This window comes from Vulpes vulpes, chromosome 13 (genome assembly GCF_048418805.1).
Source record: "Vulpes vulpes isolate BD-2025 chromosome 13, VulVul3, whole genome shotgun sequence".
NCBI classification, from domain to species: Eukaryota; Metazoa; Chordata; class Mammalia; order Carnivora; family Canidae; genus Vulpes; species Vulpes vulpes.
In genome coordinates this window covers 159,333,447-159,358,763 of record NC_132792.1, presented here as the reverse complement: position 1 = coordinate 159,358,763, position 25,317 = coordinate 159,333,447, and the positions used below count along the sequence as shown (strand labels likewise).

Genomic DNA, 25,317 nt, shown 5'->3' with positions numbered 1-25,317 from the left:
TATATTCCTCTCTGTAATGAATTTACTTTAAATAAAGATGTCCTTTCAGTCAATAAGGGAAGAAAAAAGTTATGAGATGTCCTCTACCTTGGTACTCTCTATTTGGAAAAGACTCTGATTTGAGTACACCACATTCACTTTCTAGAACTCAATAGTAATTATCAGTTTGTTGTTCTTGTCATTTTTTTATTTTTAGCTGCTTGAAGGCTACCTTTTAACGAGTGAACTTTAACAACAAATGGCTTCTGGGATATTTTCTAACAGACAGTTGCTAGTCCCTGAGGGAAAATTACCATCTCCGAAATGTAGATATGCCCATTTCAGCTCTCAGGAGACATAACTAAAACAAGGGACTGAGGTACCTGGTACGGACTGCACTGTTACAAAAGCTTTAAAAGCATTAACCAAAGCCTTACCACATTCTGCTTCTTCTGGAGCATCTCCAAGTGCTCCACAAGCCCTTCATCAGCCACATCAAACGGTGTCTGGCCCTGGCAGAGGAAAGGGGTACCATGGTCAACAGAAAACAGAAGTACTGACGTTGTGACTCTATCAGAGAACTATTCAATATCCACTTTATGCCTTTGTTCCAGTGATAGCTGCTTCCCTAACTTATCTACTCGACATTATTGTAACGCCGTCATCTATCACAGAGGAAACATTATAAGAAACAGCAAGTCCGCTGGGGCACCTGGGTGGCTCGGTTGTTAAGCGTCCAACTCTTGATTTTGGCTCAGGCACGATCTCAGGGTCATGAGATCAAGCCCTCAGGCAGGCTCCATGTGTGGAGCCTACTGAAGATTCTCTCGGTTTCTCCCACTCTGCATACCCCCCACCCTGCCTGAACATATACTCTTTTCCTTTAAAACAAAATGAAACTCAGCAAGTTTTAAATATATGTTTTTATATTTTATAAAACAGTATTGAGGAAATCACCACATTATCTCTAATGCTTATTGCCTCTTGGCAAATAATCAATTGAAATCTCTACTTGTACCTGTTTTAAAATGGTCTTAATTGCTACAATAAATCCAGTAAAGGGCTTTTAAAAGCCTCGGAAAGAGGGTACACATGTGCACTAAAGATTAAGTCATAGCAGTCATGCCCCTTTAAGTGAGAGAAGAGTGTCTCTTTTAAGAAACATCAGCACAGTTCAGGACCCTAGCTCATATCGGGGGATGAAAGCCAGGTTCAGGAAAGACATGAGGCAGGTAAGAACAGCTACTAAATAACAAGCCATGGCTCTGGATGCTCTGGATTCCTAGAAAATCACTAGATGTAGAGATAGGAGTTCTAGGGCCTCTAAAGTTGCTTGAAGTGAGGCTGAATAACTATTTTTAGCCATACTCAAGGATTTTGTCATTATACTTTGTTTTTTTAAAAATATTTTATTTATTTATTCATGAGAGACACACAGAGAGAGGCAGAGACAGGCAGAGGGAGAAGCAGGCTCCCTGTGGGGATGCGGAACTCGATCCCAGGACTCCGGGGTCACATCCTGAGCCAAAGGCAGACAGATGCTCAACCGCTGAGCCACCCAGGCGCCCAATAATGTTTTTTTAAAGACTGGATGAGAGTAGAGTTCAGCTATCAAAAGTCTTTGAATTAAAAATAAAGTAAAATAAAACCTTTCATATTTCACCACAGACAGCAATCTTAGGATTTCCCAATGCCCATTTTTGCCAAGAGCAAATATCTTTTTTCATATTTGTTTTAGGGGCTTAAACATAAACAGAATCAGAATGCTGATCAGTACAGTCTTATTTTATATGGCAAACATCTCTGTGTTGATAATGTGGCAGTGGGCAGCGAGGAGGCTGTGAGGAACAGAGCCATAGCTACCTGTGATGTGTATTTCCCCGGACAGGAAGCCCCGGCCATTTAACTGAGATATTAAGCCTTTTGTTCTAGAGACGTAGTCACGGATTTCACTGCCCTTTCAGAGTCAGGCATACTAACCAGCTTGTTCCTGACATCCATGTCACAGAGTGCTTCTGCCAGGATGGAGCAAGCCTCCTTCACTCCCCAGTGTGCAGCAGCATGGAGGGGAGTCCAGCCATCGTAATCCTGAACATTGAGTTCATAGCCAGCCTGGATTAAAAGTCTAAGAAGAAAACCCCAAACAAGACATTTATACCCTCTATATTACAGCTTCCTGCTGAATAAACTATCACCTGATTGGTGTTTCAGATTTTGGCTCTGAACCACTGGGAAGCTGTGATCACTTCTGTCCTCTAAGGCACAACTTGGGCTTCACGGTTCCGACACTGAGAACCAACCACACAGGGCAGTTATCAATCCACTCTGAAAGGTCACAGGGTATTTCCCAGGCACATCCGTGTGACGCCACATAAGAGGAGTGTTTAGAAAGGCGTACACCTCTGAGATTCACTAAAGCCTAACTAAATCTGCCAAACCACACAACTCTGCCACAAGGTGTGTTTTCCATTCCCCAGTATGAGGAAAGAACATCTAAAATGAGAACTCCATTCTCTTCGGGGCACTTTACTTACTAACTTTCCAGTTGATCTTTACAGGAACTCATACGTTTACTGCAGACTCTCAAGCTCCCAACTCTGCGAAGTATTTGCAGGGACTTCTTGCTAACTACAAAGCTATAATCTGTGTGCGTAAAGGAAGGAAAGTAGGACTCCTGAGGCCCCAAACTGTACTGGCCTGATTGCGGTTACCTATATCACGGGCCTCCAGACACCTAAGAAGTGAGCAGAATATGAATGTCACTCTCAGGCAGAGACGGTCTACCGACATACTGTCACGCCTATTAGAAACCGCAGAGTAGGTGGGATACGAAGCTCTGGAGGATTCTGGCAACAGCCCCACAGACAATGCTATTTGCTACCCATGTATTTGGGAAAGTCTGTCAACAGTAAGCAACAGTAAGCACATTAGCGTGTATGGATGTAAGGAAAAATGGAGCATGTAGAGGAGCAGAATCCAAATTCCCTCATGCCAGTTTAACTATCCTACTCTAATGGGACCCTACACACTCAAGACCTGTAGCATTCATCTAAGGAAACCAAAGAAATTATCTATGTCCAAAAAGGACCCAAATGATCACATGTCACCAGAGGAGGAGCCTGCAGGAATCGTAATGATAAATCATAGAACTGGAAGAGATCACGTAAGGTCATCTTCTAGGCCAGTGAACCTCAACCGTGTTTCGTATCATACAGTCAGTGAGAATCCAGAGTGACAGCAGGAGGGTGGGAGACCATCTATGGATTAATATCAGCAATATATAAGTAAAAACCGCATGATCAGAGAGGAAAACAATTAGGAAACACATTGTAGTTGAAAATCTAATTCGGCCCCTGCTTCCAAAACCCAGCTCATCTTCCCCTGGTCTACCAAACTCCTGATTAATGAAACGGACAATACCTGAGGACCTCAGAGTAGCCCTTGGCAGCAGCCACATGGAGGGCTGTGGCCCCTGAGCGAGGCTGCCTTACATCCTCTATTTTCCCACTGTTGAGCCACTGGCGGGCATCCTGTAACATCTGTTGTTCCTCTTCTTTTCTTGACTGCTCTAGATCAACTCCTGCAGAAACCGGATAGCCAGCATTAGTAAAGGTCGATTTAAATTTGACAGGATATTTCCCTTAGATTCTAAATACATCATAAAAAAAACTACAAATAACAGGTTAGTCATCAAGTTGGGTATTCATCAAATTTACTCTTTATTTAGATGAGCAATGACATTTATACACATATTAGTAGTTTTACTAGGGTTAAATCATCATTTTAAATACTGTGTGATGGCAGATCCATTAAAGGAACATGATTAAAATTGTCTTCAATTTTAAGAACATAAAGACCAAACTGGACATTAGTTTTGTATGATGGTATTTGTACCACACTACACACTTCAAAAGCCTTTTACATATTAAACTATTTTAGCTTCTCAATAATCCTTTGAGGTAAATATAATAGATATTATTGTCACCATTTAACAGATGAGGAAATAAGCATAGAAAGGCTAGGTGCCTTGCTCAAAGTCACAAAACATACTAGAGCTGTCACTGGAACTCTGACATCCTGGGTCCCGGTCCATTGCTCTTTCCCACTTACTACTCCGTAAGACTCGTATCAAAGAATCTTGGCTTCAGGTATGGTATACTTTAAACACTAATCTACTTCTAATGCTCATTTCCATAGTAGGGAAATACACTGACTTGAAGCTATATAACCTAGAGCAGCGGAGTAGGTCATGTGCAGTTAAAACTTCCAAGAGAATGCAGCTTTTGTTTTGCTTTAAAACATTATAGAGGGATGCCTGGGTGGCTCAGTGGTTAAACACCTGCCTTTGGCCCAGGGTGTGATCCTGGGGTCCTAGGATTGAGTCCTGCATCAGGCTCCCTATGAGGAGCTTGCTTCTCCCTCTGCCTGTGTCTCTGCCTCTCTCTCTGTGTCTCTCAGGAATAAATAAATAACGTCTTTAAAAATAAATAAATAAAACATTATAGAGAACTCCAAAAAGTTCCTCCCTTTAGCCAGCAACTCCCCAACATCCGTGCCACTGAAAAGGGGCTGGAGTGGGGCATTCCCCCTTATATAAAATAAGGACATGTCCCAAATACAAACATCCCAAAGAGTTCTATACTCATAAGCAGGCTTTATCTGTGCTTGGTCTACTCCTTTTCAACTCAGTTAAAAAAATAAATTAAATAAATAAAAACCTATGAACTATCTAAGGATTACCTGTCTGATTTAGGGAGACAGATGGGGTAAAACGGTATGCAATTTATTTCTTTTTTTTCTAGCGTCACTGAGATACAATAGACATATAACAACACTGTGTAAGTTAAACTTGTATAACATGTTGATGTGATACTTATATATTGCAAAATGATCACTACAATAAAGTTAGTTAACAACAGTATCACCTCACATAATTACCATTTCTTTTTTGTGCTGGGAACATTTAAGATAGCTCAGCAACATTCAAGTTCATAATACAGAATTGTTTTTTTTTTTTAAGATTTATTTATTTATTTATTCATTCAGAGAGAGCGAGAAAGAGGCAGAGACACAGGCAGAGGGAGAAGCAGGCTCCACGCAGGGAACCCGACGTGGGACTTGATCCCGGGTCTCCAGGATCACACCCCGGGCTGCAGGCGGTGCTAAACCGCTGCGCCACCAGGGCTGCCCCAGAACTGTTCATTACAGGGACTGTGCTATATATTAGATCCACAAAAGTTATTTTATAACTGGAAGTTTGTACCCTTTGACCAATATCTTCCCGTTCGTCCCCACCGCTAGCCCCTGGAAACCACCATTCTACTGTTTATATGTTATCATATATTTCTTTCCTTCTCTGTTTGACTCATTTCCTTAGCCTAATGCCCTCAAGGCCCACCCATGTTGCTGTACATAGCAATATTTCCTTCCTTCTCATGGCTGAATAATATTCCATTATATATGTACAGTATCTTTATCCATTCATCCATAGACTGACACTTAGGTTGCTTCCATATCTCGGCTATTGTGAATAATGATGCACTGAAAACAGGAGTACAGATATCTCTTTGAGATTTTTTTTTTTAAGATTTATTTAAGTGAGGAGGGGCAGAAGGAAAAGGAAAGTGAATCCTCAAGCAGACTCCCGCTGAACAAGGAGCCCAACTTGAGGCTCAATCCCAGGACCCTGAGATAAAGAGTCAGACACTTGACCAACTGAGCCGCCCAGGCACCCATCTCTTTGAGAGCTTAGTTTTATTTTCTTCAGTTATATACCCTGAAGTGGAACTGCTGGGTCATATGGTAGTACTATTTTTAATTTTTTTGAGGAAATTCCATACAGTTTTCCATAGTTGTTGTACCAATTTACATTCACACCAACTGTGTACAAGTTCCCTTTTCTCCACAGCCTTGCCAACACTTACTGTCTTTTTAATAATCGCCATTTGAAAAAAAAAAAAAAGCCATTTGAATAGGTGTGAGGTGATATCTCAGTGGTTTTGATCTCCATTTCCCTGATGATTTATACTGAATATCTTCTCATGAACCCGTTGGCAATTTGTATGTCTTTGAAAAAATGTCTATCCAGTTCCTCTGCCCATTTTTTGGTTTTGCTTTTACTATTGAGTTGTATGAATTCCTTATATATTTATCAGATACATGATTTGCAGATACTTTTTCCCATTCTCTAGGATATCTTTATTTTGTATATTTCGTTGTGCAGAATATTCTTAGTTTGATATGGATCTGCTTGTTTTTGCTTTGGTTGCTTGTGCTTTTGGTGTCATATCCCAAAAACTTGTCAAGACCAATGTCAAGGAGGTTTTTCCCCCATGTTTTCTTCTAGGAGTTTTATAGCTTTAGCTTTAGGTCATATGCATTAGTCTTAACTCCATTTTGAGTTAATTTTTGTTAGTATTTTTTTTTTAAAGATTTTATTTATTTTTGGGATCCCTGGGTGGTGCAGCGGTTTGGCGCCTGCCTTTGGCCCAGGGCGCGATCCTGGAGACCCGGGATCCAATCCCACATCGGGCTCCCGGTGCATGGAGCCTGCTTCTTCCTCCGCCTGTGTCTCTGCCTCTCTCTCTCTCTGTGACTATCATAAATAAATAAATAAATAATTAATTAATTAAAAAAAAAAGATTTTATTTATTTTTATTCATAGAGATGCAGAGAGAAAGAGAGAGAGAGGCAGAGACACAGGCCGAGGGAGAAGCAGCCACCATGCAGAGAGCCTGACATGGGACACTGATCCTGGGTCTCCAGGATCACACTCTGGGCTGCAGGCGGCGCTAAGCTGCTGCGCCACCAGGGCTGCCTAATTTTTGTTAGTATTTTTATAAAAGGGTCCCATTTTGTTTTTCTGCACGTGATTATCTAGTTTTCCCAACACCACTTATTGAAGAGACTGGCCCTTCCCTATTGAGTCTTCTTGGCTCTCTTGTTCAAATATTAGTTGATCATGTACATGATGGTTTATTGTTGTGCTCTTCATTCTGTTCCAGTGGTCTGTGTATCTATTTTTATGCCAGTACCATACTGTTTTGATTACTACAGCTTTGTAATCAGGAAGTATGATGCCTCCAGCTTTGTTCTTTTTCAGGATTGCTTTGGCTATCTGGAATCTTTGTAGCTCCATACAAATTTTAGGATTGTTTTTTCTATTTCTGTGAAAAATGCCTCTGAAATTTTGATAGGGATTGCACTGCATCTGTAGATGGCTTTGAGAAGTAGGGACATTTTAACAATATTAATTCTTTCAATCCATGAACATGGGCGGATTTCCATTTATATGTGTCTTCTTCAATTTCTTTCTTTTCAGATCTTTCACCTCCTTGGTTAAATTTATTTCCAAGTAATTTATTGGTTTTTTTAAAAAGGTTTTATTTATTTATTCATGAGAGACACAAAGAGAGAGGCAGATACATAGGCAGAGGGAGAAGCAGGCTCCCTGCAAGGAGCCCAATGTGGGACTCAATCCTAGGACTCTGGGATCACGCCCTGAGCTCACAGACACTTAACCGTTGAGCCACCCAGGCATCCCTAATTTATTGTTTTTAATGATCTTGTGAATGGGATTGTTTTATTTCTTTTTCAGATAGTTTGTTTTTTTGTGTATAGAAATGCAATTGATTTCTGCATACTGATTTTGTATCCTGCAACTTTACCAAATTTGTTGATTACTTCTAACAGTTTTTGTGGTAGTCTTCAAGATTTTCTATTCAGGAGATCATAATCATCTACAAACAAAGGAAATTTTAGTTCTTCCTTTCTGATTTGCATGCCTTTTATTTCTTTTTCTTGCTTGACTACTCTGGCTAGGGCTTCTAGTACTATGCTGAATAGAAGTGGTGAGAGTTGGCACCCTTGTTTTGTTCCTGATCATAGAGGAAAAATTGCAACCTTTCACCGATGAGTATGGTGTTAATTGTGGGCTTGTCATATGTGGCCTTTACTATGTTGAAATAATTCCTTCTATATCCATTTTTTCAGAATTTTTACCATGAGAGGTTGTTGTATTTTGTCAAATTCTTTTTCTGCATTTGTTGAGATGATTTTTATCTTTCATTCTATTAATGTTGTGTATCATATTTATTGATTTTTCTGTTAAACCCTGCATCTTAGAGATCAATCCCACTTGATCATAGTGTATCATCTTTCTGTTGTGCTGTTGAGTTTGGTTTGCTAATATTCTGTTGAGAATTTCTGCATCTACATTCACCAGGGATATTGGCCTATAGTTTCCTTTCCTTGTACTGTCCTTATCTGGCTTTTGCATCAGTGTAATGCTGGCCTCATAAAATGAGTTTGAGAGTGTTCTCTACTCTTCACCCTTTTTCAAAGAATTTGAGAACAACTGGTATTGATTCTTCTTTAAATGTTTGGTAGAATTCACCAGAGAAATCATCTGGTCCTGGGCTTTTCTTGTTTGATTACCAATTCAATTTCCTTATTTGTTATCAGTCTGTTCAGATTTTCTGTTTTTTCCTAGTTCAGTCTTGGTAGGTTGTAAATTTCTAGGAGTTTATTCATTTCTTCTAGGTTATTCAATATGTGGGCATATAGTCGTTCACAGTAGTCTCTTACAATGCTTTGTATTTCTGTGCTATCAGTTGTAACGTCTCTTCTTTCATTTTATTTTATTTCAGTCTTTTCTTGTCTAGTTTAAGGTTTGTCAATTGTATTTATCTTTTCAAAAAACAGCTCTTAGTTCCATTGATCTTTTCTATTTTTTTTTTCTGATCTCTGTTTCATTTATGTATGCTCTGATCTTTGTTATTTCCTTCCTTTTGCTAACTTTAGGCTTAGTTTGTACCTTGTTCTAGTTCTCTGAAATGTATAGGTGAGTTGTTTGTTTGAGGTATTTTTCCCCCAATGTAAGCATTTGTCACCATAAACTTCCCTCTAAGAACTGCTTCTGCTGCATTCCATACATTTTAGCATGCTGTGTTTCCACTTTCACGTGTTTCGAGATATTTTAAAATGCTTCTTTTGATTTCTCCTTTGACCCACTGGTTGTTTAGTAGCATGTTGTATAATCTCCACATATTTGTGAGTTATTGATGGAATGTTCTACATATGCCTACTAGGTCCATAGGGTCTAAAGTATAGTTCAAGTCCAGTGTTTTCTGTTTGGATGACCTATCCATTGTTGACAGTGGGGTACTGAAGTCCCCTTCTATTATTGTATTACTGTCTATTTTTCCCTTCAGATCTGTATTTGTTTAATATGTTCAGGTATTCAAAGGTTGGGTGCATATGTATTTGTGACTGTTATATCCTCTTGATGAACTGAAAGAGGTATCTGATTTAGAACATACCAGAATTCCACACAGAGTAAACAGTGCTGCAAAACTGACCATACATTTGAGTACCTCTTTCAACAGGAATATTCCTTAAATCAAGTTAGAAATCAAAATAGAAAAGTTGGTTTCTTGGGGTGCCTGGATGGCTCAGTCAGTTGAGTGTCTGGCTCATCATGATTTAGGCTCAGGTTATGATTTCACGGGTCGTGGGATCAAGCCCCTCATGGGGCTCTGTACTCAGCAGGGAGTCTGCTTGAGATTCTCTTCCTCTGCCCTCCGCCTTCTCTCTCTCAAATAAATAGATCATTTTTTTAAGTTGGTTTCTTAAATCAAAGAAAAATTTTTTTTAAAGATTTTATTTATTTGTAAGAGACACACAGAGAGAGGCAGCAGAAACACAGGCAGAGGGAGAAGCAGGCTAGGCTCCCTGCAGGGAGCCTGATGCAGGACTCAATCCCAGGACCCCAGGATCACGACCTGAGCCAAAAGCAGAGGCTCAACTGCTGAGCCATCCAGGAGTCCCTTAAATCAAAGCTATTTTTAAAACCCATCTGTTAAAAAAAAAGTTTTTGTAAATTGTAATGCCAATCTTAGCATAAGGCTGAGTGAGACTGAATGGTAAATTTGTGTAAAATTCTTTAATTCAAAGGGCACAAAAATTATACATGGGAAGGCAATAAAAACAAATATTTACTGCCCTAGAGCATCATTATCATAAGGTAGGCATTGGCATACTTTCCACAAAAATGCAGATATTAAATATTTTCCACTTTGTGGGCCATTCAGTCTGTTCAACACTGTTGTAGTAGTGCCAATGCAGCTTCCAGGAATATGTGAACAAATGGATATGACCAGGATTGGCCAGCCTATTCTAAAGGATCATATCAGGAAAGGGCACATGGGCTAAATCTCTTGAAATGAAGTGCAGACTGTGGGTAAGTTAACAAAAAGACTACAAATCACTACAAATCATGTCCGCAAAGTTTTTTGATGGTTCTTAAAAACTTCTTAAAACCTGTCCTCCCTGACATCCAACTATTTGCAGTATTTTTTTATTAAAAGAACACAGAGACCTTCAGGAAAATCCTGACTTATTCTCTGATATGAATTCTTCTGAAAATTAAAATAAGTATTTATAGAGTTTATTCTTCTAAATAACAAACGACAGAATGATTTTCATGGTCAGAATGATTTTCATGGTTAAGGATCATCTCAGAGGTTATAATACTTTCACCAGCACCACTTTCAGCTCTCATCAAGAGAAAAGATGCAAAGTCATAAACAGAATTTGATAAACACTCAAATTTACATTGTATACCAACCTTTCCTTAGACTTTATAATATGTAGCAAAATCCAATACTATCTATGTGCACAGTGAGAAACCTTCATGCTCCTCATCAACCTAATTTGTATTATCAAAAAACACTGAGGTTCCTCCCAACTATCCAATGGGTATACATCCTCAGACATGGCAAATACAAGGAATGACCAGCCATCCTTTTGACATTTAGCCTATTCTTGTGTGAGTTATTAAGAGGATACATGATGTTGATGATTGATGTCTAATGCTGTGCAGACAGATCTAATCCTCTCCTATCATTTGATAATGGAAAGCTCTATACAGCAAATGGATTATTTTCTAAGTGGCATGTTTAAGTCTCTCTAGGCCCCCTCAAATCACTTAGGTTACCTTGCTTCTTCACTTGCTCCAGAAGAAGATCCTTCATGGCGGGCTCTTCTGCAAGGTCAGAAGGGACTTCACCTTCACTATTCACAATACCCACACTGGCTCCATGGTTAATGAAATACCTGCGTAGACAAGATCCAGGATCTACATTATCTGTCAAATATCAATTTATGCTTGTGTATGTGGTCTTCAATGCAGAGCAAGGCCACTGTTTGGGGGTTTTATGGTCCCAGATATTGTTCCATTATTAAATTCTAACTCCAATAATTAGGACTGGAAGCTTCTCTATTTCATGACAAGCAATACCAACAAACTGGATTTCTTTCACACTCATATTCCTAACTTCTACCCTTTCACTCTCGCTGGATAGAAAGAGACTTTCTAAACACCAGAAGGAAGACATGGAGCCATAAAAACTCACCCACCATCCCTGAGGTCCAAACACAGATTCCCAAAAGGACTTTCTTATATACTTGTAATGTTGGCAATAAGAGCCCTTGGAAGATCTGTATGCAAGTAATTCTCACAAAACTTTCTCAATGTCACATTAGAGTATATTAAATAGTGCTGAGAATGAATACAGAAAAATAATCAAATAAAATGTGCATGAATCTGACTAAATTATGCCTCCACAAAACTCTCCCTGCTACCAGCCATCTACATGAAACCTTCTACACTCTAAGAGGAAACTAAATTACTAAAGAAACAAATAGTTAAATTCTAATTCTAAATAAATAGTTCTAAATATTTCTATTGAAATACAACACTCGATCCTGAAGAAGAACGGTCTGATCTTTTTAATACCCTATATAGACCCTTTTTGATTTCTGAAGTGCTTTCACATAAAATTATATAATGTGTCAGACAATCTTATGAAGTAGACAACATGGGCAGTACTACTCCACAAGAAATTGAGGTTCATACGTGTTGAGTCGTTTTCCTAAAATTATAGATGTGACAAATGACCAAGGTGGTGGCCCCAGCCTCCCATTTTTAAGTCTAGTTCATCTGTTCAGTTAGATCAAGTTGCTTTTGGGCCAGTAAAGCTGGGAACTCTAGTGAATACTCAGAAGTATTTTAAAGTGGGAATGAAAAACTAACCAAATCGGATTTCAAGTAGGTGAAACATTTATTGGTCCTCTACTATGTTTAAGGTGCCACGTTTTAGATATCATAGATTTTCAAGAAATAATCAAGATTATGGTCACTGTATACAAAGAGTTGGCAAAAGAGAAAGAATCAACAAAGACTATATTAAAATCATGTTTTTGCTTTCTTTGTGCCTAGTACCTGGTATAACAGAGCCTCAATAAACATGAATTTCTAGCTCAACTGCACATATATAAAGTGCAAACATTCCCGAGTCAACTAATTTTCAGTTGTCTCTGTCCTTCCCTCCCAGTCTCAGAGGAAGACACATTATTTTCAATTCGAAGGTTAATTCCCTGTATCCGCTTTCTTAACTCTATCAAGTACCAGTCCTCTCTGTCATCAGTTACTCCTTCATTTCTGCATATTCAATAGCTTCTCTCCTGGTTCCTCAACTTCAGGCCAAAGAAACATTCAATTATACCTCCTCCCACCTTGAAAAATCAAAATGGAAATAATCCACACAGTAAGCACCCCATTAAAGCTTTTTGGATTGAACTGTATCCCATACTCTCATCAAACTGAACCACTTAATGTTCCCAAAGACACCCCACGCTCACTTCAGCTCTCTTCCACAGCTCAAGTAATTTCCTCTACTTAAACACCCTCCCCCCCTATACTTTCCCTCTAGAAACTCCATATCTCAAGGTCCATTTAAAATGCTTTTGCCTTCACGTGTGTGGCCTTTGCTTGTTCTCACCAACTGAATTTTCTGTCTCCTTCCTCTCATTCCACTCTCTCCTCCCACCCCTCTCCCTCTGCTAAGACACTATTGATGCAACTGCCCAATTAGGCTGAAAGCTACTTGAGGGCAGAAACTGCGTCTTACTATTATCGTTGCTATGACATTATGACATCATCTCTTTTCTCTCAGTGCTACATAAATATCACCTGAAATAAAGGAAACATCTTAACCACTTTGCTCTGACATCTATTGCATCCTTTACTGGGGCAAGACAATGTCACTTAGGTATGCAGGTCCCTGCTTTTCCCTTTTCTGACATGTTCTTATGCTTACAAACAAAAAGACTCTTTTCTAGAAAGCAATCTGGCTTACCACAAATCAGAGATTACTGTTAAGAAAGGCTAGTTTTCTAGACCATTGTTAGGAAAAAAAGAAGTAGAAGCCTGTTTAGTTTCACACTTCTACCTGAACAAGAACAAATATCAATCTATAAAGTAATACTTACTTTACCCCTGAGAATCTTTATAATTACCCAGGGGCTCAGAAATACCCATTAGCTCAATAAATATGCCCTTTAGAAAATAAAGCCTTTCTACTCTTTCTAGCTCATCACTGATAAAAGATACTTTTATTATCTAAAGGAGGAAGAAAGAAAATTTAATGTGCTTAAAAACTCAGAATAAATTAGCATCCCAATAAACTATAAAGTCAAACTAAATGCTATACCCTTGGGTCAATCTGCTGCTTCTAAGTTAAACACTTATTGGTAATAAAAATATAAAACATCCAGCTGGGATCCCTGGGTGGCGCAGTGGTTTGGCGCCTGCCTTTGGCCCAGGGCGCGATCCTGGAGACCCGGGATCGAATCCCACATCGGGCTCCCGGTGCATGGAGCCTGCTTCTCCCTCTGCCTGTGTCTCTGCCTCTCTCTCTCTCTCTCTCTGTGTGTGACTATCATAAATAAATAAAAATTTATTAAAAAAAAATATCCAGCTAACTAATAAGCCTAAACTCAAAAGGAGAAAAATAATAGCCTCTAAACCTCTTTAAAAATATAAAAAACTTGAATTCATACTGAGTTCAAATATGAGACAAAAAGGTAATGGAACATGAAATAGAATGCAAGTAGATTCTTTTTTAAAAAAGATTTTATTTGGGGCAGCCCCGGTGGCTCAGTGGTTTAGCACCACCTTCAGCCCAGGGTGTGATCCTGGAGACCCAGGATAGAGTCCCAAGTCGGGCTCCCAGCATGGAGCCTGCTTCTCCCTCTGCCTGTGTCTCTGCCCCTCTCTCTCTCTCTCTCTCTGTGTGTCTCTCATGAATAAGTAAATAAAATCTTTTTTAAAAAAAGATTTTATTTATTAATTTGAGACAGAGTGAGAGTGAGAGAGCAGGATGGGGGGAGGGGCAGGGGGAGAGGGATAAGCAGACTCCCTGCTGACTCTGGCCAGGATCCTGACCTGAGCCAAAGGAAGATGCTTAACCGATTGAGCCATCCAGTCACCCCTTAGATTCTTCCTAGAATGTTAGTTTGCATTTTGTTTGTTTCTACTCCTGTGAAATCTAGAATTCCTATGATAATGAGAATAAGAGTATAAAATTTAAGATCTTTAAGATTAAAAAAAAAAAAAAAAGACAAAATGACCAAGGGCTAATCCTATCTAAAACATTGTTCACAGCCCCTAAGGTAAAGCAACCAAAATGAGTAACATAAACAGTGGAGTTCTTTTCCATTGTACAGAAAACAATGCTATATTTTGCAAGTAAATAATGACAACATCAAAACCTGTCTAAAAAATGATATACATAATGAAAGATAAAGTAAAGAAGGCCATCCCTATCACTAACCCACCTATGCAATAGATTCTAGTGTAGGTCGTCTCTCTCCTGGTCAGACTTTCTGATGTCTGAGTAATAATTTATGAGGATATAGTAACTCTCACCGATTCCTTTCACTCAAGGTAATATTTATTTGCACAGGAGATTATTAAATTTTGAACTTATTTTCAAAGGAATTGTGTTCACCACAAAGATGAATTAAAGGAATCACTAAAAAAACACAATCATTCTCTGTACTCAGCTTCACAAAAGGAGAAAAAAAAGAGACTCCATGGACAATGCCAACACAAGTGATCCTAATTCTAAGCATGAGTTCTGCTTGTTACCTTCTAACGGAAAAAAGTGAAATTCTTGAATGTAACGAGATCTGGGTAACTCAAAAATCACAAACAAGCCACCTGAACAAATAATGAAATATAAAAAATGAGGTGTTAACATGTTCTATAACTGTCTCTTAGATACATTTTTAAAGTAAAAATCAAAATACGAGGAAATCACCACAACTCTTAGACATCAGGATGTCGGCATTAGTGGGTAAGGCTGATAATCAGAGCCTTTCCTATGAGACTCTGAAAAGAGGGCAGCCGAAGGGATGAAGAGGTGACTGACTTTTACTAAATTAGAACAGGGTGAAGAACCGAGACTAAAGAAAACTGCATTGTTCGCCAATGCCGTTGTCCACTTTTTAGAACAAGCAGCCCAGTCAGACACCAGCACTGCTGCCTAGTGTTTCTCTGGCTCTGACTCTCCTTTGTTTAACTTCTCCCACTGAACATCTCTGGCTCAAAAGCAAAACAGAGACAGAGGCTCTCCCCCAGGAAACCTGGGCAAATCAGATTGTGCGGGAAGCCATTCCCAGGCCTCCACAAAGCTGCCAACATAATCCTCCCTGCTGTTTGCTGGATAAGAAAATGTAATAGAAAAAAAAAAAAAAAAGAAAGAAAATGTAATAGAGCTCTAATTATATGGAAAGGGGCCTTAAAACAAGCATCTGATTTTCAAAGGATCACAGAATATCATGTTTTTATTTAGTGAATTTTCCTTATCAACCTAAATCTACTCTCATCTAGAATACATTCAATTGCCTCATTTTAAAGATGTTTCAACTGCTAAAGTCTCTTTCTAATTTAAAAATAACCTTCAGGGGTATCTGGGTGGCTCAGCTGGTTAAGTGTCTGACTTAGGTCATGATCTCAGGGTCACAATCTCAGGTTCCTGAGATAGAGCCTCCTCTGCCCCAACAGGCTCTGCAACTCACTGGGGAGTCGGCTTGAGATTCTCTCCCCTCTGTCCCTCCTCCAACTCACACACAGGTGCGTGCACACACACACATACTCTCTCTCTCTCTCAAATAAATAAATCTTAAAAAAACCCAAACCAACCTTCAGGGGTGCCTGGCTAGCTCAGTCGGTGAAGCATGTGACTCTTGATCCCTGGGTTGTGAGTTTGAACCCTACATTGGATGTAAAGATTACTTAAAAAGCTCAGCATGGAGTCTGCTTGAGATTTTCTCTCTCCCTCTGCCTCTGTCCCTTCTCCTGCTTGCATGTGTGCTCTCAAAAATAACTGAACTCTTTAAATTAATTAATTAACTAATTTAAAAAAAATAAATAAGGGACGCCTGGGTGGCTCAGTGCTTGAGCATCTGCCTTCGGCTCAGGGCGTGATCCCAGGGTCCTAGGATCAAGTCCCACATCAGGTTCCCCATGAGGAGCCTGCTTCTCCCTCTGCCTGTTTCTCTGCCTCTGTGTCTCTCATGAATAAATAAATAAAATCTTTTTTAAAAATTAAAATAAAATAATAATAATAAATAAGTAATATAAAAATAAAAATAACCCTCATTCCTTCATTCTTTATTTAGTACCTCTTATAACCCAGACATTAGGTGGCCTGGATTCTTCTGCTCAAGGCAGGGGCAACTAGTTGTCACAGAGGTCAGGTGCTACTTATGTGTCTTAATAAAAATACGCATTCAACTAATGTAGAGAACACATGCCAATCCCTACTCTTCCTTTGTTCCATGTTTAGGCTCATTCTTCTGCTATTAATTATATAGGTATTGTAATCAGTATGCCTGACATTCTCCACTTTCATGAGCACTGATTTTTTTTTTCTTAAATAATAAAACAAGTTTACAAAGAAGCCCAGAAAAAAATCTCTAGGCCTGCCCACATATTGTTATAGCTGCTCAGAAAGTGACCCAGAGAGTGTAACAGAAGCCACCTCTAAAGATCTCAACAAATATGAATTACCTGAAGACAGAACAAAAAATTTCAACTAAAAAACTGTGGATTTGGGGTACCTGGGGGCTCACTTGGTTAAGTGGCCAACTCTTGGTTTCAACTCAGGTCATGATCTCATAGGTCATGAGATCGAGCCCCATGTTGGGCTCCATGCTCAGCAGGAAGTCTGCTTGAAGATTCTCTCCCTCTATCCCTCACCTGACTTGCACTGTCTTTCATTCTCTCTAAAATGTAATTAAAAAAAACAAAACAAAACAAATATATTGTGGATTTAGCAGGTATATGAAAACACAGTATCAATTATTCCTTACAAATAATTCAACCTCCTGTTTTTATAATTTATAATAGAAATTATAACTATTTATGAATTCAAATTTTTAAGAGAAAAAGAGAAATGAAGGCTACTCCTACAAATAATCCAAACCCATACAGAGACTCACTCTGCTATGTTGAGATAGCCACAGGAAGCTGCTGCATGAAGGGGTGTCCAGCCCTCGTTGTCTTGTTGGTTTACATTGGCTCTGTTCTCCACCAGAAACTTCACCATGTCCAAATTTTCATCAATACAGGCCTGAAAAGAAAAGTCCATTCATTCACTCAACAAGTACTTAACTGAGTTCTACTATGTGCCAGACACTACTCTGGGCACTGACAATACAGCAGTTGTAGTGATATATCAATTTCTATTTCTTGCATACTGGTAAAAGTCTCCAGAGCATGACTTCTGAGCTTTGTGATTTTATACAAACCCCTGAAATGTCTGCATACCTCAATATCTCAGCTGCAGGGGCACCTGGGTGACTCAGTTGAGCGTCCAGCTCTTGGTTTTGGCTCATGTCATGATTTCAGGGTCATGGAATTGAACCTCATGTCAGGCTCTGTGCTCAACTGGAGATTCTCCCCCCACCCCCCGCCACTCACTCAGCCCCACACACATGCTAATAAATAAATAAATGTCTTCTTAAAAAATTTCAGCTGCGAAATAAGTATAATAATACTTAATTTTATTTATAGCACTACTAGGATTAATTGTGAAAAGCTTGATTTCTAAAGCACTATAAATGGGTGAGCTGTTTCATCATCATACTATCAAAGAGGACATACTAGAAACCACTAATCTGCTTATGAAGTTCAAAAGAAAACAGTCACACAAAATGAAATGCAATTTTCTTAGTGGGAAGCTATAGATTAAGATTCTGGGATTGCCAAACAATCCTTACTTTGGTGAGAAAGGATGAGATGATCACTTCAAACTGAAGAAATGTACTTTCTTCTCACGTATTTTTTTAATGACTCCAAACAATATGGCAAAGTATATTTATAGTTATGGATGGTTAGGAATCCTTAGCTGCCCATCTCAGACCAACAATTAGGAGAAAGCAGACGAGCTCTTTGGATAGAAACTTTAAGGCTACCATATAAGCCTAAAACAAAGTCACATATAGCAATGAGATTTGCAGACCAAAACATGGTCTTATCTATAAAAAGGAGGCAAAATGCCCACATTGATAAAGGTCGTCATTATCAAGGTTTTGATGGTTCTGAAACAAATGAAACTCCTTTAAAAAAACAACAAAAAAACAAAAACAAAAAAACCCTTGTCTTTAAGTCCCCTCCTTGGGCAGTGTGGGGGTGTGGTGGGAGTTAAAACTTTAGCTCAAAAGCTATTATCAGATCAAAATGATTTTCTATAATAATATCAAAACATTAGAGATGCCTGGGTGGGTCAGTGGTTGAGCATCTGCCTCTGGCTCAGGGCGTGACCCCTGGGTTGCAGGATTGAGTCCTGCATGGTGCTCCCTGCATGGAGCCTGCTTCTCCCTCTGCCTGTGTCTCTGCCTCTCTCTCTGTCTCTCTCTGTCTCTCTCTCTCTCTCTATGTCTCTCATGAATAAATAAAACCTTAAAAAAATAATAATTTTAAAACATTATTTGCCCTCTTCACTGTGTTGACATTTGCACTAAGGATACAAAAGGTATTATGGGTACAACTACTGGTGCCTTAGTTTGAATCAAGGTGGTAGCACTGAAGGGTACTAGTCCTCACTGTATCCTTCCATACCACACACTTGCAGTTTATTTATTAGATAGATAGATAGATAGATAGATATGACTTAAGTAGCACATATCTTACTTAGAGACTTACAGGAACTTCCTCCAGAGATAAACCTCATATCAATCCTGCCTAGAAGCAGGGGCATGGATGAACAACGACTGATTCAATTTGGATGAAAACTTAATTAGGGAACCCTAGTTACCAAAAAGCGTCTTTGTTCATTTTTCCCCAAACCATTTGATACTCTTTTTACAATTACTGAGATTAGCTACTATATCAGCCTAGATTTGATTTGATGCAATATAATATTCCTCTAACCTGACCTTTGGAAGCCAAATGACTCTTATAGCCAAAATTCATAATGGCTTCTTTTTCAACAAGTAGCTCCAAAAATTACATTTCTTCTACCATGTTCTCTTAGGTTTATCAACTTCTACGAACATTTCTTATTTACTCTTTACTTCTATACCATGTAAAATATTTCATAATTAGGGGCACCCAAGTGGCTTAGGGGTTAAGCATCTGCCTTTGGCTCAGGGCGTGACCCCGGGGTCCTGGGATGAGTCCTGTATTGGGCTCCCTGCAGGGAGCCTGTTTCTCCCTCTGTCTATGTCCTGCCTCTCTCTGTGTGTCTCTCATGAATAAATAAATAAAATCTTTAAAAAATATTTCATAACTATTATTATCACTATATTTCACACATATTGCGTGTCTGCCAGTCTGCAGTCCCCATAGGATAAGGTTTGCCAATTCAGTGCAGAGTACCTTGCTTAAAAACTGTTAATAAAGACTTTTAAGTGAAAAGATGGAAGGGAATACTTTTCAAAAATGTACTGAAGTCTAAGGAGAAGAAAATGCTTGGCCCATGTTATAATAAACTCCTGTATCACAAAGATCAAATGTGCCATCTCAACCTGCGTCAGACAGCTGGGTAAACTGCTTCCTCCTTGGTTGCAAAATTTCTTTGGCTCAACAGTCTAAAAACTTAGCTCCAATGGCCACGCCATCAGCAGGCAGATTTTTGGAAGCCAAGGTTTTCAAGATCATTTTTTGTCCTTTGAAGATGACAGCAGCCAAATCCCAGAGGATCTAAAATAAGCCCAGTGAGTGCAGGTATCAAACAGGAGAAAATTTCTCTTTCTGTCTCTCTTACTCACTTCTCTCCCTTCCTCTTCTTAATCTCCTTCACTCTATCACCACTTCAGTTCTCTTCCTTTTGAGTTTTGTGATATTTTCGTCTATGTATCTCAAATTCTTGATACAGTATTTTTAGTATTTCTAGACATTGTGAGGATGTTTGAGAAGACAACGACATCAAAAAGCTGGCCCAATCTGCCATTTACTTTAGCAGATCATCAATCTCCAACAAATCATCTCAGAGAAAATAAAGTAGGTCAACAGTTACGGGGTTATTCCCCATACCCTCCGCAAAACGAAGGGCACCATCTTGTTAAAAACATCAGCTTTAATGTCAAACAGACCCGGCTGCATACCAGCTCTGCCAATACATCTAACCTGGAGTGAAGTATGTAACCGGAGTATCAGTGTACTCACCTATAGCATGAGAATACCACCTACCTCATAGGATTTTGTGAGGATCAAAGGAGCTAAACCCTGACGTTGTTGTTTTTAAGCCACCAGTTTAACAAATAGCAACTTCTTCAGGAAAGAGCACTAACTCTTCACCCATCACTGCCCTCCCCCACCTCCAGTATCTTAAAGGAGGAAGGCAGTTTGGTTAAAATATGTCTTTGCACTATCAAGATTTTAGAGCTTGTTTATTAAGTCTGACTCCAAAAAATTCCCTCTTTAGTGTTCAGGATCCTGCAGGTTCCTAAATTCAGGAGCTACGTGAATAAAATAGCATGTACCATGGTTAAGCTGAAAGGGAATCACCCTCGGAGACAATCAACACAGCTGTAGGACACTGGTGCTCATGAATATCTTGGAGTGACCATTCTCTTTTTGTTTCTGTCTCCAGAAGAAGGAATATGACTAAAGCCACGAAGAAGAGACAAATAGTCACTGAAAACCTTCTCAAGTGAATAATGACTAAATTTAGATGCCCTTCTGCTCACTCCATCTGCAGCTGTGCTGCTGACTCATTCACGAATGAAGCCTGGTAGACGAGCAGATTCATCCATCTATAAAACCTTGTCCAGGGACATGGACTCCAACACGATGTCTCTGCATTGAGCTATGACGAACCTTCCAGCTAGATGGGTCTTTCCTTTCCTTGAATAGGCAAAGGATGCTAAAGAAGTTTCTGACGTTACTCATGACATCAATGGGAATATCCTTTGCATTTAACCCAATTCCTTTTGCTGTGGCTTACATTCATTTCCTTCATTTTTCATTCCTGAGGACACACAGAACATTACTAAAATAACAAGTTCCCCTAAGCTTCTTAACAAAAAGAAATATTTAATTATCAGTCCAGAGAGATATTAGAAAAATTGCCAGATAATAATGTAAAGCTTCCTAAAATCAGCATGTTACATTTTGCTGGCAATGATAAGCTATCTCCAAGGAAAAAGACTTGATTTTACCAATAAAATGATAAAAGAGCACTATGATCTCTCTACTGTACCTAATATTCCTCCCTCTATATCAAAGACAAAAGTGGCTGATGGTTGCTCAGTGCCAGGGTTAAATCTGGGAGTGCAGAGAAAGCCTTACAAAACAAAGCCTCCTCCATTCCCAAAATAGCCTGCAACTGTCACCACCACCAAGTGCCGCTGGCTCCAAGAGCTGACCTTGCTCTCGTGTGTCAGAATACTGCTAAAACTACCTGCCTTTGCCCCAGAACAACTCTCTTCCCCACAAAACCCAGCCGCAGATGCCAGGGCAGATGACGCACTTAGAAGCTGCGCTTTATGCAGCATACCACCTATGTGTTTGGATTTTTCAGCTCACACTTGCCTTGATTTCAACAAATCATGCTAAAAAAGGTGTTGGGAGGTGATGATGTTTGTAACATATCCCCATTCCATACATTTCACAATTTTGTCCTTTAGCCTCCCAAAATTTATATAATTCAATAATAATAATAATAATTTACATATAGGGTATATAATTCAAAATTTATATAACCCTCCAAATTATATAATTTCAACTTTATGCTGAAAACTCTGAATGTTTGGAGATAACAGCAAAGAGCATAATTTCTTTCACACAAACCTTACACATTCCTGAATTACCTATATGAACATCTTAAGTCATTCCTAGCAAAGCTAGAATATAAATTCCACAAAGGCTACTTGTTCACTGATCTATCCCAAACACCAAAACAGCACTTGGTACATAATAGGCCCTCAATAGATATTTGTTAAATGGAAGAATAAATGCCTAAATGCATAGAAAGTCACATTTTCTGTACATTCAGTTGATTCTCAGATATCTAGAATCACCCAAAGACGTTGCTCTAGGCTCCCCAAGGTGATTCCAACAAAATCATACAGCACATCCATGTATGGACTAGGGCCAGGTCAAGGATGTTGTATATTGCTGCCTCCCGTCCATTTTGTATTGGCCAAGCATCTCCATTTCAACAGTGTAGTGTGTTGAATGGTGGCCCCTCCAAAAGATATGTCCGTGTCCTAGTCACTGAAACCTGTGAATGTTCCTTACCTACAAGAAGGGTCTCTGCAGATATAATTAAGGATGTTGAGGTGACAAGATCATTCTGAATTATCAAAGTAGGCCCTAACTCCAATGACAGGTGTCCTTAAAAGAGATAGGTAAGGGGCACCTGAGCGGCATAGTCTGTTAGGAGTCTGACTCTTGGTTTCAGCTCAGGTCTCAATCTCAGGGTCATGGGATCAAGCCCCATGTTGGGCTCCATATTCAGCATGGGGTCTGCTTAAGGATTCTCTCTCTTTCCCTCTGCCCCTTCCCCAGCTCATTCTCTCTCATTCATAAATCAATCAATCAATCAATCAATCAATCAATCTTTAAAAAGAGAGAGAGAAAGAGTGATAGGCAAGGGGAGATTTGAACCAGACCAAAGTGGAGGAGGCAATGTGACCAAAGAGGCAGAGATTGAGGTGATAAAGCCACAAGTCAAGGAATGTTGACAGTCACCTGAAGCTGGAAGAGGCAAAGAACAAATATTCCCCTATAGCCTACAGAAGGAGTGTGACTTTATCAACACCAGTTGATAGATCAACTGGTTGATAGATCAACCGATCAATAGACGGTTTCAGGCGTCTAGCCTCCAGATAATACATTTTAGCTTACGCAGTAATAAATCTCTATTGTTTTAAGCCACCATGTTTGTGGTAATTTGTTACTGAAGCCATAGAAAACACAACTGGCAGAGAACAGGATATCAGAACCGGAAGGGTCTGCTACATCCTTATCTCTTGGTATTAATGAAAATCACAGTGATTCATCCCTTCTTTGCTGAATGAAACATGGTCAAAATATTAATTATACTACTTTTTAAAAGACAACTATATTTAACAGAAAGTTTTAGAAGGTTTTTACCCCCAATTGTTAGCCTTAAATAGCAAATGCCTTGAAAGACCTGCCCATGGTTCTTACACTAGATATTTTGATGGAAGTACTCTGGGTGAGGACTACAACTGAAACTGGGTGGCAGTGCTGACTGAGGAATTTGCTGTGAAACCCAACATTTCAAAGCTCAAAGTCCCCCTGCTCCAACGAGGTAGCCTTAGCACAGAACTAGAATTTATACCAGCAAATTAAAGGTGATAAAGGAGTCAGTAAATTTGGAAATCTCAACCATCAGCAGATCATCACTACGAGAAGGCTTTAACATATTAGTAGTTAAGATTGACTGATCCAGTGCCTGAGTCACTCCTTCCAAGTACCCGTCTCTATTCCAATCATGATATAGTAGAACTACTACTCAAGTGAGAATCATAATAGCATTCTGCTCCAACATGACAGGTGACTCCAGCAACTGTCAGCCCTGTGTGAAAGACTCACAACCCCACTGGCAAAGACAGTTTGGCTCCCAGATGGTGAGAACTATATCTGATTATGTACTCAGTGGTCAGACAGGCTCTGGACACTGATCTGTTGTAGCCTTTTGAGAGCGATAGCCAAGAGAAACAGTAGAAGTAAAGAATTTTCCATGGAGTGTCACACTAAGACTTTGTCCTCAGTAAACTGGCATATCACCTGCAAGACTGTAAACATTTACAATTTGGGACCAGAAAACAACTTCCTTCAGTTAAGGCCAAGTATCATACTGCCTAACAGTTGACAATATTTAGATATCAAAAACATGTTCATTCTGGTTCTACTAAGGCCTCTTCTAAATGCCCCAAGCTCTTATTCAACTAATGTTTCCTTCAACCTTCTCCATTCCCCATGCATTTATCCACTTAAATGAAGAAAAGTCCATTAAGTTGTCTTACAAGTATTACTTCGGCAACTTTTGTACCATATAAGGCTATACTCATTCGATTTATCTCTTGTTAGATCAAGGCACATTTTTAGAAAGTTGAGAAGAAAGAAGAAAGGGCCCATCCTTTTTATAGCCCATGGTTATTCTTCAAACAGAACTTCTATAGTTCCAGTGTGTGCAAATCTCTCATTACTCACTGGTAATCCTGATTTTGAGATTTTAAATAAATATCAATTTACTGTTGAGAAACAATAAATGAGGCCTCATAATTATGGTAAAAATCCCAAGCATGAGTTTCTCTCAGATCAAAAGAGTGTATACATAGCTGAGTCACTCGGACACTTGTACATAAATAAGAAAGCCCTTATTGAAGTTATTTTCTTACAAACTCTGCATATAAGACCTGAGGCACACCAAGTAAGGGGATGATCTGTCTGAACAGATTTGATCAAAAGAGGTTCTTGGGAAAAGCCTATTACAACAAAGATGTAAAAGAAGGGAAGAACATGGTAGCTAGAGCAATAAAACACTAGGCCTTTTCATGTTATAGATGGAGAAACTAGTCCCAGGAAAGTTAAGTGACTTATTTAAGGTCACATATTCAGTTGCAGAACCACCTAAATGTTTTCTACCGACCAGCTTGGAGGTATCCAAAATAGAGTTCATGGGCCAGTCTCCAGATACCACTTGGCTCATGGAACATTTTTAATACCTGATACTATCTTCCTAAAAATAACTTTGCTTCAGCATATATCGGGTAAACTGATACTAGTCTAACTCTCCAATAATTTCATATGGGGAATGTGGCCAATTGATCTGTGTTGGTCACTCCTGACTGGCCTGAATGCAAAGCATAAAGATTCCATTAAAGCATGCTGGTCACCACTCTGTTTATAAGCATGAGTCTGGATTAGAAACCTCCCTCATATCTTGGCTACCTGTCTTAACCACAGCCCCCCAAAGGTCTACTCTGCTGCCAACTTGGCAGGTAGAGTAA

The 25,317-nt window shown here is 39.2% G+C and overlaps 1 protein-coding gene across 7 annotated transcripts in view; it reads right to left on the bottom strand.

The window, feature by feature from the left end:
* The window catches only part of PPP1R12B (protein phosphatase 1 regulatory subunit 12B), a 204,882-nt gene that overhangs the window by 140,200 nt on the left and 39,365 nt on the right, over positions 1 to 25,317 (bottom strand). For all 7 annotated transcript variants that reach the window (XR_011996431.1, XM_026018025.2, XM_026018028.2 and 4 more), the window contains exons 2-6: positions 17,329 to 17,459; positions 10,976 to 11,094; positions 3,400 to 3,559; positions 1,960 to 2,104; positions 417 to 491 (exon numbers count right to left, since the gene is read on the bottom strand). Coding sequence is in view for 6 of the 7 variants with exons in the window: in XM_026018025.2 (XP_025873810.1) it covers positions 417 to 491; positions 1,960 to 2,104; positions 3,400 to 3,559; positions 10,976 to 11,094; positions 17,329 to 17,459 (630 nt within the window). In the remaining variant the exon portion in view is untranslated. The remainder of the gene's footprint in view (positions 1 to 416; positions 492 to 1,959; positions 2,105 to 3,399; positions 3,560 to 10,975; positions 11,095 to 17,328; positions 17,460 to 25,317) is intronic.